This window comes from Taudactylus pleione, unplaced genomic scaffold (assembly GCF_031769625.1).
Source record: "Taudactylus pleione unplaced genomic scaffold, aTauple2 ptg000541l, whole genome shotgun sequence".
NCBI classification, from domain to species: domain Eukaryota; kingdom Metazoa; phylum Chordata; class Amphibia; order Anura; family Myobatrachidae; genus Taudactylus; species Taudactylus pleione.
This window is the reverse complement of record NW_028284943.1, coordinates 517,169-530,741: the sequence shown is the minus strand read 5'-3', so window position 1 is coordinate 530,741 and position 13,573 is coordinate 517,169. Positions and strand designations below refer to the sequence as shown.

General features: G+C 46.5%; 1 protein-coding gene across 1 annotated transcript in view; it reads left to right on the top strand.

Annotated features, from left to right (window-relative positions):
- MACF1 (microtubule actin crosslinking factor 1) overlaps positions 1-13,573 on the top strand; it is a 269,121-nt gene that overhangs the window by 77,550 nt on the left and 177,998 nt on the right. The window contains exon 37 of the mRNA XM_088451201.1: positions 2,053-2,211. Within this exon, the coding sequence (XP_088307327.1) occupies positions 2,053-2,211 (159 nt within the window). The remainder of the gene's footprint in view (positions 1-2,052; positions 2,212-13,573) is intronic.

Here is a 13,573-nt window from a genome sequence, read left to right as displayed (position 1 = left end):
GTGCAGCTAGCTGCTAGAATGTACAATTTTGCAACTTGGTAAAACCATCTTGTGCCACATTTGCTTTTAACCCTAAAAGAAGATAATGTGATAAATACATTCTTGCCTTTAAGCTACAATACCATTGTGCTATCCCATTAGTGACCAGATCTCATTTACATATGCACAAAGTATAGTTAACGTTCTAATGTTTGCTTTGTAGAATTTGGACAAAGTCTTGATCCATTGCAATATACACTTAGTGGCCACTATATGAAGTACATCTTTTTCCCCAGAAGAGTCTGATTCCTAATGCCATGGATTTAGCAATGTGCTTCAAATAGTCCGTAAAGACTTTGGTCCATGTTGATATGATGGCTTTATGCAGCTAGTGCAGATTTCTCAGCTGCACGTTCATGCTTCGAATTTCCTGTTACCAGCGGTGCTCTATTGGATCGAGATTTTGTGACTCTGAAGGTCGTTGCAGGACACTCAACCAGCTTGAGCTGACCTTTGCTTTGTGACATAGCATGGTAACTTGCTGGAAATAGCCATTACCAGTTAGTAAATGCATGTGGTCAGCAATAATTCCTGGGTAGGGAACTAGTGGTCTGCTGCTGTAGCCCATCCACTTCAAGGTTCGACTGCTGTGCATACCAGTGTTGTAATCCATGGTTACTTGATTTACTGCTGCTTCCCTGTCATCTTGAACCAATCTGGCCAGTCTCTGATCTCTCTCATACACAAGGTGTTCATCTCTTTCATCCTATTTTAGGGACACTGCAGACTGTGGGTTTAGAGGGAGCCTGAGGAGTAGGCACTGAATGGTTAAAACTATTGAAGATATAACTCCCTCTAAGCCCTGCCACTTGTAAAGGAGAGGCACGAAGAATTGGAGCTAGGATTTTTTCTTTATTTCTAGCCTAAGTTTTCTTTCTATCCTAGGTTACCTGAATCTCCTTATGGGATAAAGCTCTGGGGGAGCTGGTGTTAGGACAGTGCCGGCAGCCAGTTTCTGTTTCCCCTGCCGAACCCGCTCCTGCAAACTGGGTGCGTGGGTACTCTGGGGCGCTATTCGCTACCTAAGGAGCCCCACACTCGTTACCAGCCATACCAATCCACACCTGAGAACTGCGGCTTGTATTACACGCACACCTAAACCTACAGTGGTAGTGCTGGGCATCTAAGCGTCAATTCCCCAGTCTTCACAGACCAGAACATGAGAAGCAGGCTCCGGTACTCTATGGGAGCATTACTTCTGCTGGCTCCCGGTCCCCTTAATTTTTTACACCGATGGTTGTACACCATCTTGGCTGAGTCGCGGATTTCATTTACGGCCGACCACTGCCTACAGCGGTAGCGCTGGGCGACTGATGGGGAACATGAAGCTTCTGACAACTGGAGCCTGCTCCTCAGGCTCCGGTTGCCCCTGGGGCTATATCAGGGAGCAGAGTCTTCTATTGGCTTCTGGTCCGCTTCCTTATATTTTAGCACCATTCACCTGGCGCCACCATCTTGGTCACAAAGCAAGAGGTGGCAACTAAAGGTGAGCCATCCAGCATGCTCGGAAGTGTAGTCATTCGGTGCACAGTGACATCAGGTGCCAGTAAAATATTGCCGCCCAGGGTCAGTAACAGTATGTTTGTTAACATTGTTTTGTGTGAATCAGGACCTAAGCTACTGTTAAAGAGATGGAGATAGCTTCACAGGAATGTGACTCTGATTACTACAAGAACTCTTTTCACTTCTTCCACCCTTCCTTTACTCTGTCTGGATTTTACTGTGAGGCAAGTGCGTTTAGCAATCAGGCTATATAGAGAGAGGGAGTTGTTATAGAAAAATAATATGTTGAAGAGATAAAAAAAGCACAAGCAAGTGATATTTTTGGGAAAAAATATTTTTAAAGTTGAAGTCAACTATCAAGGAAAGATTTTTAGCGAAACTAAACTTTAATATGGGAACAAATAAAATCTCATTACATTTAACATTCATATACATAAAATGTGGCATAAGTTTACAGAATATGAGATGTTTCAGCCCTGACACAGGATTTGTCGATATATCCTTGTTTAGAACTATCAAGATGCATGGAGTAAGCAAACTTGCCTTGAACATGAAGAGAACCTGGTGTGCTTCCTGTCAATGCTTCGCGATATTGAAGTGAAGCTGGGCCCCCTGCAGCCTATCTTACCAGACCTACAAGATGCCCAGGAGAAACTGAGACAGGCAGAGGTATACCTTTTTAGTGATCCTTCATATTGTAATAACTACATCTTAAAGCAGTGGTTTTCAACTCCATTCCTGACGGGTCATGTTTTCTGATTTGATTAATCATGTACAGGTGAGATAATCTATTTGTTGGGTCAGTAATTATCTCACCTGTTTCCACATGCACACATCACAATAATGTGCCCCGTTAGAGCTACTTGAAGATTGGAGTTTTAAAGCATATTTTTTGGTCATCCAGCTTCAGCATTTTAATAAATCATATTTACATTAGGGCCATACACTTTAAGATGATCTGTCTAACCATGCAACTAGCGGAATTATTCTGCTTAAACATTTTACTCTCAGGGGTGCACCCCCACGCTTATGTTTTTCAGTGATATATAAACATACTATTCGATTTTTCTGTAATTGTGGGTAATCTATGATGTAAATTGTACCACCATATTGTGATTTCATCTGTCTTACCAGTGCTTAGGTTCTCCCTTGCTCCTCTTCTCTATTATTAGAACCATGCAACTAGTTGGCTGGTTGGAACAAAAATCTGGCAATGTATTGGGAGCAAATGACAACCATTGGCTCGCAAAAGCCTTTTTCGTCCGTTTTTTCAACATTTGGAAGCAAACAGGCCATGTCATGCGCTCCCATACAGTACAGTACCAGATTTTCTTTCCGACCAGTCAGCTATTTAGATGGTTGGAAATATAATCTTTGTGTGTGGCCAGCTTTAGTCTTAAAATTGCATATTTTGCAGAGATTTGTTTTCAAAATTATTATATTATTCATCTGTGTTACAAAATATAAGAACGTGTCACATCAGGCAAATTATACTTGTAGATCAGTTGCATTAATTGACATGCATAATAATTAGGCACAGTAACTTTTTTGTGTGGGACATGCAATGTGGCACTTAGAATGGAAGTATTCATGTGGAAGCTACCAGTCATTGAAGTGTGCAATTCTGTAGTCACTGGCATTTTCTCCTTCATCAGTAGGGGGCACAGCTGCTGAGCCTGTACAAAGCAGGGCACTGGGGAAAAAATGGATTTAGCACTTTTAATGATCATTCCTTCATAGCCTGGGGATTGCCCCTTATGGTTCTGATATGCCACCACTGTTTGGCCACTGACTGCTCATTCCTTTATGGCTTTTAAGTGCTGCCTACCGTGAGATAAGTGATATTCATCCACCACCACTTTAAAGAAATCTGCTTGTGAGTTATCAAATGATATTCTCACAATGGGAGGTACATGTGGAAAATAGATGAGTCACAACTCCCTGTCCAGACAGTCTTTTTATGGCCCCACGGACCAAAAGGTTTAGACTGTGTTAGCCACCCAAGAGACTATGAACGCAAAGCTTAAGTGACGTACAAGGTGAAAAGTATTCTTTTTAAAAGTCATTGTGTCTATATGAGTAATTGTGACTCGCCTAGATAGCCACAAACCAAAAGGTCCACAGCTGGACAGGATAGCCACAATTCCAAATTGTTTTGTAATGCAATGTAAATAGCTGCATAGTTCTACGCAGCATGAGGAGCATATCCCTAGATCTGCTTATTGTCCTGTCACCAACCCATTAAGTAGGTGCTCTGAGAAATACAACTGACAGGTTTGCTTTCTAAAAAGCTAATGGTGGAATTGACCATGGTCCTGTGAATGTTCGGGGCTGAATATGTGGCCCCAATGAGACTGTTACAGGGAGGGTCCTAGCGGATTCAAAGCAAGGTGCCAAATTCTTTAAATCCTCATCATACTCTCTAATTTAACTTTTTCCATTTGTTGAATGGTCCACACTGACTAGTCTAATAGTCTCCCAAGGAGCCCAATTGGAAACAAGTGGATTTCTTTGAAAGGGTGGTTATAGATTGTATTAGGAACCTGTCATTTCTGAAGCAGAAACGCTGAAGTTAACTCTGGATAGGTAAGTGGGAAAGGCATCTTAAGACTGAGTCTTGGACTCTTCCAGTCATTGCCTGTGGAGCTTCAGTTCCTAGGGGTACCATTTTAGGACTGCAGAAGTATACTGATGTCAAAAAGGGGGTCTGATCGTACTGCAGGTAATTCAGCCTAGTAATTGGTGCCGACCTAATCATAACTAGCTTGTTCTCTGTTGTGTGCTATTGGAATAACATTGTGTCCCCTGGTGAGGATGGAACGATGAGTGATCAATGTCCACATTGCCGTGCCAGGCTGAAGTCAATCTCGAGATTATAGCAGGCACAGTACCCCGAAAGCTTCAGTCATGCTGACTGCACTGGATTTAATCTTATTGGTGAGCTGTGTCATGTGTGCTAGACCCAAATTGGCCCTGAATTCTTCTAATATGAGTCTTCAGGTCTACTCATCATTCAATTTGCACAGGGTGCTCAAAACAGAATATGTATGTAATACCGCCGTCCCTCTGGCCGGCAGTTCGAATCCCGTCCGCGGCAGCCCGACAGAAACAGAGATCCCAGCAGCGGAAGCCCGACCGCGCTGGAAATCCCGATCGTCCGTAGGTAAGTAAAAACTAACGTAACCTAACCCTTCTTGGGGGTGCCTAACCCTAACCTCCCCCCCCCCAAGTACCTAATCCTAATCCCCCCTGTAAGTGCCTAACCCCCCCCCCCTTCCCCACTGCCTAAACCTAAGTCCCTCGGGGGGGTGCCTAACCCTAACCTCCCCCCGGGGGTGCCTAACCCTCCCTCCCCCTAGACTAACCCTCCCAGGGTGCCCTAAACCTAACCTCCTAAGTCCCCCCCCGGGTGCCCTAAACCTAACCCTCCCCCCCGCGGCTGGTCGGGAAAATGACAGGCGTCTAGATATAGACGTCTGTCATTTAACCCTCGCTGGGATAAAGCAGTCGGGAAGCCGGCTGTCTGGATTAAGACAGCCGGCTTCCCGATTGCATCCCCTCAAAACAACCTCTCACCATAAATAAGAAAACTCCAGAGAGAAACCTAACTTTCCCATCTGTGTCCTCTTTCTGCAGGTGGAGTGAGTCTTTTTGGTATTACTGTTAAATCCATTTATCTGAATCAATTGGGGGACACTTCTGCTACAGTGGAATCTACACCACAAAGGTTAGGAGTAGGCACTCATTATAAAAGTTCCGCTTCTCCCCCTCCACGTATCCAGTTGGAGTTCAGTTTTAATACTAACAAAACCAGGACAGGGCTGGGGAACCTTTTTTCTGCCAAGGGCCATTTTGATATATATAACATTATTTGCAGGCCGGGTGCTGGCCACGCCCCCTCCATGTGACGGCATGCGAGAGTGCGGCCACAGTCGGCGGTGATCACAGCAATACCCGAAGAATCCTGAGGATGCTCCGGGGAACTGCAAGGGCAGCGGTGTGACCGTCTGAAGCGTCCAGGCAGCACTACTGCATAGATTCAGGCTTCTAGGCACTCTGCTATCCAGATGAGGCTAGCAGAAAAAAGCTCCGAGGGCCAGACCAAATGATTCCGCGGGCCTTATACGGCCCCCGGGCCTGAGGTTCCCCATCCCTGCTATAGGCTATAGCAGTATAAAACAAAAACAACACTCAAACACGGAGCAAATACGAAGGGAAAACAGTGTCCTCAAAATGCATTCAGAGAAATTGATTTAACAGTAAGTACCTAAAATCCTCTTTTCTTCTTCAGGGTCCATAGGGCTCCACAGGGGAGACAGTGGGGTGTAGATGAGACCTGTAGGAACGGACACCAACAGCAAAGCTTTTCAATCCCAGGATGCTCCGGTCCTTCCCCATATACAGGGAACTGTGTCTTTGCGCAGTCTTACCTCCGGTCTCCCGAGACAGACCGGAGGCGCTGATGTGGACACTGGTTCGGCCACGACTCCACTAGGGGGCATATATATATTGTGGCGCGGGGCATATTTTACAGGCCACTGAACGTCAGCAAGGGGAGAAGGCACTCTTAATGCAGCTCCTCCCCCAGCTCAGGACGTCATTCCACTGCGGTCTTGCTGTTCCCTGAGCTGCTCTTCCCTCACCCTCCGCCCCCCTCAGAGACGCGCGGCAGCTAATTTCTGCAAGCAGGTCTCCTGGAACGCTAGGTCCAGTCTCCCTGTATACCTCTCCTAAAGGCCAAGCTATACAGCACTATATCCTACCAGCCACTGCAGTCTGTCTAGTTGATTTTAGTGTCCACTGCAGCTAAATAGTTTTTTGCTGCGTTTGTATGTGTCTTGTGCTAGCTCTGATCCTTACTTTCAGCTTATACCTTTCCCTTTATTCTACCATACCCTGACATAATAAGGTATAGGGGGTTCATTGTACCTCACATCTCCCATATATTTGTGAGGGCAATAACATACTATTTAGCGCGGTTGCACACAACACTGTGCCATATTACACATACTTCTGGGTTGCTCACTGCACTGTATAATGCTGTGTATTTTATTATTCTTGTGGCTATGTCTGGCAGAGGAAAGAATAACAAGCATGCTGATGCAGCTGCTCCTACTCTGGTGTCTTGTAAGTCCTGCTTAGCTCCAGAGGACCTCATTCAAGATGGTCTTTGTACTAATTGTTATACCGCCCTAGGCCCATCAGCCCCAGTGTCCTCTCCACAGGACCCACCCTGGGCTACCTTTTCACAGATGCTGGCAGAAATTGCGGACCACCTAGTGTTCCCTGTGGTAGCTCCCCCTATGGGATGGCCACAGCAGGTGCTCCCTGCAAATCCTTTCCCTCCCCCCATGGGTAGATGTACTTTCTACTTCAGTACAGAGTTTGGCGAATACCTCTACAGTTTTTCAGCAAATGCTGCAAAGAGAGAAGTAAACCTACTAAGTGTGCTGTGTTATCTTCCCAGTCCACCCAGTTATCAGATTTTGATGTATTCTCTGGGGAGATGAAAGACGCAGACCTCTATCACTCTGACTCCTTCTCGGGAAAGGTTTCAGTTACCTAAACGTTTTAGTTCCTTTTACCTTCTTCCCGCTGCTGATTGCACTAAATGGGGGAAGTCCCCCCAGCAGTAGATTTTCATGTATCGCGTCTGGTCAAGAATGCTACCTTACCCATCCATACTGCAACCTCCTTGAAGGAAACTACGGATATAAGGATAGACGCTTGTCATAAATCTATATACTCTTACAGGAGCTATTACTTGTCCTGCTAGGGCTACGGCCTTTGTGGCAAAAGCCATTGAGAGTTGGGCAGGGACCCTAAAAGAGACATATCTTTCTGATGCTTCGAGGGAACAGCTGTTCTACATATCTCACATTAGAGATGCAGCCTCCTACTTAGGTGAAGCAGCTATGGATACGGCTCTCCTAACATCCAGGGTATCTTCCACTTCGGTAGTGGCCCGCCATATTTTTCGGCTCCGCTCCTGGAAGGCAGATTCGGACTCAAAAAGGGCTCTGGAGTCTCTGCCTTATTCTGGAGATATACTGTTTGGCCCAGAATTGGATAAAATTGTCACTACCTTGGCAGCTTCCAAGACGGCGTTCCTGCCCTCTGCTTAACTGTTAAGATTGAAAGATAACCAATCCGGTCCTACTTGGAGGGATATAAGAAGGTACCGATGAGTAGACAACTATCCTCTGATGAAACCGCCGTGTCATAGGGCGGAAAAAACGTGTCAGTCGACCACTGGAGCGCAAACCGGAAACCCAAAGCCGGAAGTAGCACACCTCGAGGTTACCAGCATATTCCAGCTGTACACAGCATCGTGAGCGACAAGGAGTGCCGTGGATCAGCAGTAGAGGTCCCTCTGCCTGAGGACCTAAGCATCCCTGGATCGCTCGGTGCACACAGTGGAAACATTATTGATTAGTGCACAGCAATTGCTCAGTTTGCCCAGTCAGAAGATCCGAATATCCTCCCCCTTTTTTGGGGTAGATGTCAGGACCATCTCATAGTAGTCTCATTGGACGTGGTAATGTACTATACATTAGAACCAATAGGATTTATAGTGACTGCATTATCCACCTGCTTAATACTAATCCTTCCATCTACATGTTCAATGACTTTGACTCAATACTAACACTCTATGTTCTGCCCTGCTATAAAGACTGGTGCATGACTTTTTAATGTGTATTTTTTATATATATTTTAAAATTTTTATATGTTGAATATTAATGATTTTATTATTCTTGCTAATAGCCGGATGCCTGCATTTCAGATTATTGTGGCACTAGGCCTTATATAATAATTCCATCTGCGTATCTTCAGTGATAGAACATGTTTTAATTATATTGTGTTTATTAAATTGTAATATTTCTCAAACCAGCAGCTGTGTACTAGCGCTCCCATTTTGTATATATCTTTATAATGCAAAACCTCGGATGTCATCCTTTCGGTCCTTTCATCCTCAAGGAAAAGCTAAAGGTCAGTCCTTTCCAAGGCATCAGGCATCAACTAAGGCTTCCAAGACTAGGACCAAACAGACCTTGGCTACTAGTCGTCCACCTACCAAATCTGAGGACAAGCCTGCAGCTTGATGGGGCAGGCCTCTTCCAGACCACATCAGACGCCTGGGTAAGAGAAGTGATCTCCCACGGATATGCCCTATCCTTCCTATCCTATCGTTCCTGAGGTGACACCCCCCCAACAGTTATTTTGCACAGGACCTCCATTGGACCCAAGCAAAGCCCTGCTCCTCCAGAAGGCCATTCAGTCCTTACTACTCTCGGGGGGTAATAATTCCGGTCCCCTCATCACAGAGAGGGAAGGGCTACTATTCTACCATTTTCTTGTTCAAAAGCCCAAGGGTCTCATCAGCCTATCCTCAACCTTAAGTATCTGAACAAGTTTATCAGGGTGCCCAGGTTTCGTATGGAATCACTACGCTCTTTTGTCCTGGCTATGGAACCTGGGGACTTTATGGTGTCTCTGGACAGTCAGGATGCTTACCTACATGTACCTATAGCGCCTTCTCATGAGCAGTATCTCTGGTTTGCTGTCCTACAGCAACATTACCAATTTCAAGTACTGCTTTTTGGGTCTTTACCAAGATCATGACAGTTATGGCAGCCTATCTTCGTCGTCTGGGGATCAGACTGCTCCCATACTTGGACGATCTCTTGCTCTTGGCAAGCTCTCCAGAAATTCTTCACTGCCATCTACAAGTAACCATTGCCTTTCTACAAATGCACAGTTGGCTGATCAACTGGAAAAAGTCTTCCCTGACCCCTTCTCAAAGAATGGTACATCTGGGAGCCTTCCTGGTCTCTCAGGCTCAGAGAATCTTCCTGGCAGGAGACAAAATCTTAGTATTACAGTACCGTGTGTGCAGATCACTCCACAGTCGCTGAGTGTCAACTCACTCTGCAATGCAGACCTTGGGATCCATGGTGTCCACCTTCGGCATGAGGGAGTTCGCTCAGTTTCACTCCAGGCCCCTACAACACCTGATTCTCTCCAGGTGCGACGGGCTACCTCATCTGCTCAGATCCCAGATGATGTGCCTCTCTCCGGAGGTTCGCCTGTCCCTATCCTGGTGGCTACGGACGTGCCATCTAAACAACGGTCGCCCCTTTTGCATCCCGGATTGGCCGCCACTCACCACGGACGCAAGCCTCCGAGGGTGGGTCGCAGTGAGTGGCCAGCACTCCATCCAAGGCTGTTAATAGCGCTGGCTTGGTCCAGATGCCATTGGTACACCAATGTTCAAAGTCTCTCCATAGACATTCCTCTTCAGCTTTCCTTTACTCTGTTGTCTCAAGGTCCATGTCTACATCTGGACCAAGCCCATTTCTCTAACGGCTTGGCTCTTGAGACATCCCTCCTAGCGGCTATGGGATTTTCCAGCTCTGTGGTCCAAACCATGCTCTGAGCACGTAAACCGGCCAGAATTTATCAGAGAATATGACATACATATTTCCAATGGTGTACTCCGAGCAACTATGACCGACAATGTTGTTTTTTAAATTTTTAGAATTCTTGCCTTTCTTCAGGCTGGTTTGGAACTCGGACTCCGCCTAGTATCTCTGAAAGTGAAGGTCTTTGCTTTGTCCATCTGGTTCCAGCGAAGAATTGCACCTATACCGGATGTTCACACCTTCCTGCAAGGTGTTCTACGTATACAACCTCCTTTTGTCCCTCCTGTGGCTTTGTGGGATTTGTCAATGCTGCTCCAAGCACTTCAGGAAACTCCATTCGGACCCCTGGAATCAGTGGATGCATATCAAGTCGCTCACTGCGAAGTCTTTCTTCTGGCTATAGCATCTGCCCGTAGGGTATCGGATTTAGGGGTGCTTTCATGTCGCTCCCCCTTTTTAATCTTTCATCAAGACAGGGCTGTTCTTAGAATGCGCCTGGGCTTCCTTCCCAAGGTGGTTTCTTGTTTCCACCTAAATGAGGAAATTGTGGTTCTGGCCTTTCAATCACCAGACCTCTCGGCAGGAGCGGCCTCTTTGGATGTGGTCCATGCTCTGAAGATCTATGTGGACTGTACTACTTCCATCAGGAAATTGGACTCCCTCTTTGTTCTATATGGATTTCACAAGAAGGGATGGCCAGCTAACAAACAGACTCTGGCTAGATGGATTCGCATGACTATCTCACAGGCTTACATGCAGACTGGCATCCTGTGTTGGCTACAGTATCTGCTCATTCTACTCGCTCTGTGGGTCCCTCGTGAGCAGCACGACGTGGCGCCTCTGCTGAACAGCTATGCAAGGCGGCCATGTTGTCTTCGGTCCACACCTTTCATAGGTTTTATGCCTTTGATACATTTGCCTCTCAGGATGCTTCCTTTGAGCGTAGGGTACTCCTCTCAGTTCAGGGGCGTTCCCACCCTTGAACAACTTAAAAGGGACATCCCCATTGTCTCTCCTGTGGAGTCCAATGGACCCTGAAGAAGAAAAGTAGTTATGGTAAAACTTACCCTTGTTAACTCTTACTTCGAAGTCCATAGGGTCCACATGGCACCCGCCCTGATACACCTGGCTTCTATGGGTTTCTTCTCTTGGTCACTTGTTTCCTTCTCTGTGTGAGAGTGTGATTCTTCAGTGTACCAGTCTTCCTTCTCTCCTGTCCTGCTCCTGCCTTGGGCTTTTTAACAAAACTGAGTTGCTCTCAGGCTGTGGATGGGGTATAAGGGGAAGGACTGGAACATCCTGGGATTGAAAAGCTTTGCTGTTGGTGTCCGGTCCTCCAGGTCCCACCTACACCCCATTGTTTCCCCTGTGGACCCTATGGACTTGGAAGAAAGAGTTTACAAGGGTAAGTTTTACCATAACACTCCTTTTCTCTTTCATCCACTTTGGGGGACACTGACAAACTTAGGTATATTCCAAAGCTTGCCCCTAGGGAAGGGCACACTTATAACTAGCTGTGAGCAGAACTTCCAACCAAACCTGAAGTCTTTAGATACAAAAGCATTGAATCTGTCAAATTTGGTAAAAGTATTCATGGTGGACCAGCCTGCGGACTGGCACAACTGTTTTATTGAGGCTCCATGGGCCAAAATGCTATCAGGAATCAGAGCCCTTTGATTTACACACCTGTCTGACTGCAGCCATAATCCACCTTGCCACTATCTGTTTTGTAGCCGGCCATTCTCTCTAAAGCGTGTCCTAATGAACCAGGAGACTATATATCTTATGCAAGGAAGATGTCCATCTATGCAGATGTGCAAAGCTGTAACCACTTCCAGGAGATATAGATATATTCACTTCCCAAGGCTAGATCTGCATCTAGATCAGTCATGTACATATCCGGATTCAGATGGAATTTTGACACCACTTAGGGTGAAGCACAGGCTTGGTGCGCAGGACAGCTCTATCTGCATAAAAGGTTAGATATGGTGTCCTGCAAGATGCACCCTTCTGGCAGAAGCAATAGCCAAAAATAAAAACACCTCCCAGGTGATTTTTTTTTTTTTTTTTTTAAGTCAATAGATTTTAGAGGCTTGCAGAGAGGTTTCTGTAATAACATATTTGTTATGGGCTTGTACTGATAGGGGGAAGTAATGTAATAGAGCAATTTCTGTAAGATGTGGTAAAACCTCTGAAGTGACCTGAGTATTTAACTTAAAAATGTTTGTCCAAAGAGATCTAAGGGCCTGATTCAGACCCGCTCGCAAGCGATTCGATGTGCACTGCATGCACGAGCCCCGGAGCGAGTGAAAAAAATCACTCGCTTTGGGGCTTGCTACAAGACGGGGCGGCTGTTGATGTTGATTGACAGCTCACCCCGTTTTGTAGGCGGGTCGGGGGGTGGCTGCACAAACGGAGGCGTTCCCGAAGGAATGCTTGCCGTTTGTGGGCGACCCTACTGATATCACACATGATGTCAGTAGTGAATTTCCTGCTCTATTAGAGCAGGAAGTTCACTGGGGCTTGGGGTGGACGAGACCCTGCCACAAGGGTCTCGTCGCAAGCCCGATGGTCGCGATAATCTCTACAGTCGCCAGGCCGCCCACACAAGCTGTAGGTGGTCATCCACAGCTATGTGAGCGGCCTGGAGGCGGATTTTTAAGAAACAAAAACCGCCCTGATTCAGAGCGAGCACCTCTGAATCAGGACCTAATTAAGGACAAGACCAAAAAATGTGTATAGAGAAAGGCGACCTGGACCAAATTAGAGGTGCGTGACCAGACCAGGAGATTGGTAGTATATCAACATGGGAGACCAATTGTAATGACCATTTATCGGTTAGAAGAAAATCTATCCTAGAATATGACTTATGCACTGCGGAACAGTAGGTATAATCACGCGACCCTGGATGTTTGATCCGCCATGTATCATACAGATCAAATTCAGCCAATAGATGTGAGAAGGAGGTGGCAAGAGACCGGGCTGCATTAAATGACTGCTTATCAATAGAGGAAGATTTATCTAACTTGGGGTCAAGCGCAAGGTTGATATCTCCCATAAGGAACAAAGGCCCTCATTCACCACCCACAGTCACCACCCACAGGCTATACGAGCGTGCTTTGTGATGGCCGCGATGGTCGAGACCATCGCGACCATCGAAATTGCGAGCCGGAGCCTGCGGTTGAGGTTTTCAACCGCAAGCTCCGGAGTGATTTTGGCTCTATCAGAGCCAAAATCACTCCCACTGACATCACTAGTGATGTCAGTGGGCCGGCTTCTGACGGGAGGCACGCCCCCGGCACGCCCACCAAAGGGGGCGTGCTGTCAATCAACATTGACAGCACGCCCCCTTTGATCGGACACAACGAGCGAAGGACTTTCCTTCGCTCGTCGCGTCTGGCGCATGCGCACGACGGAGCTCCCTCCGTCGTGCGCATGCTCAGTGCATAACATCGACCCACTTGCGAGCGGACAGCCGCTCGCGAGTGGGTCTGAATCAGGCCCAAAGCTCCTATTTTAACCTCCTGTATTTTTAGTAAAAGTGATTTGAGAAATCTCTAGGTTGTCTAGAATTAGGGTCATACACGGATGTAAGGGTAATGTATTTA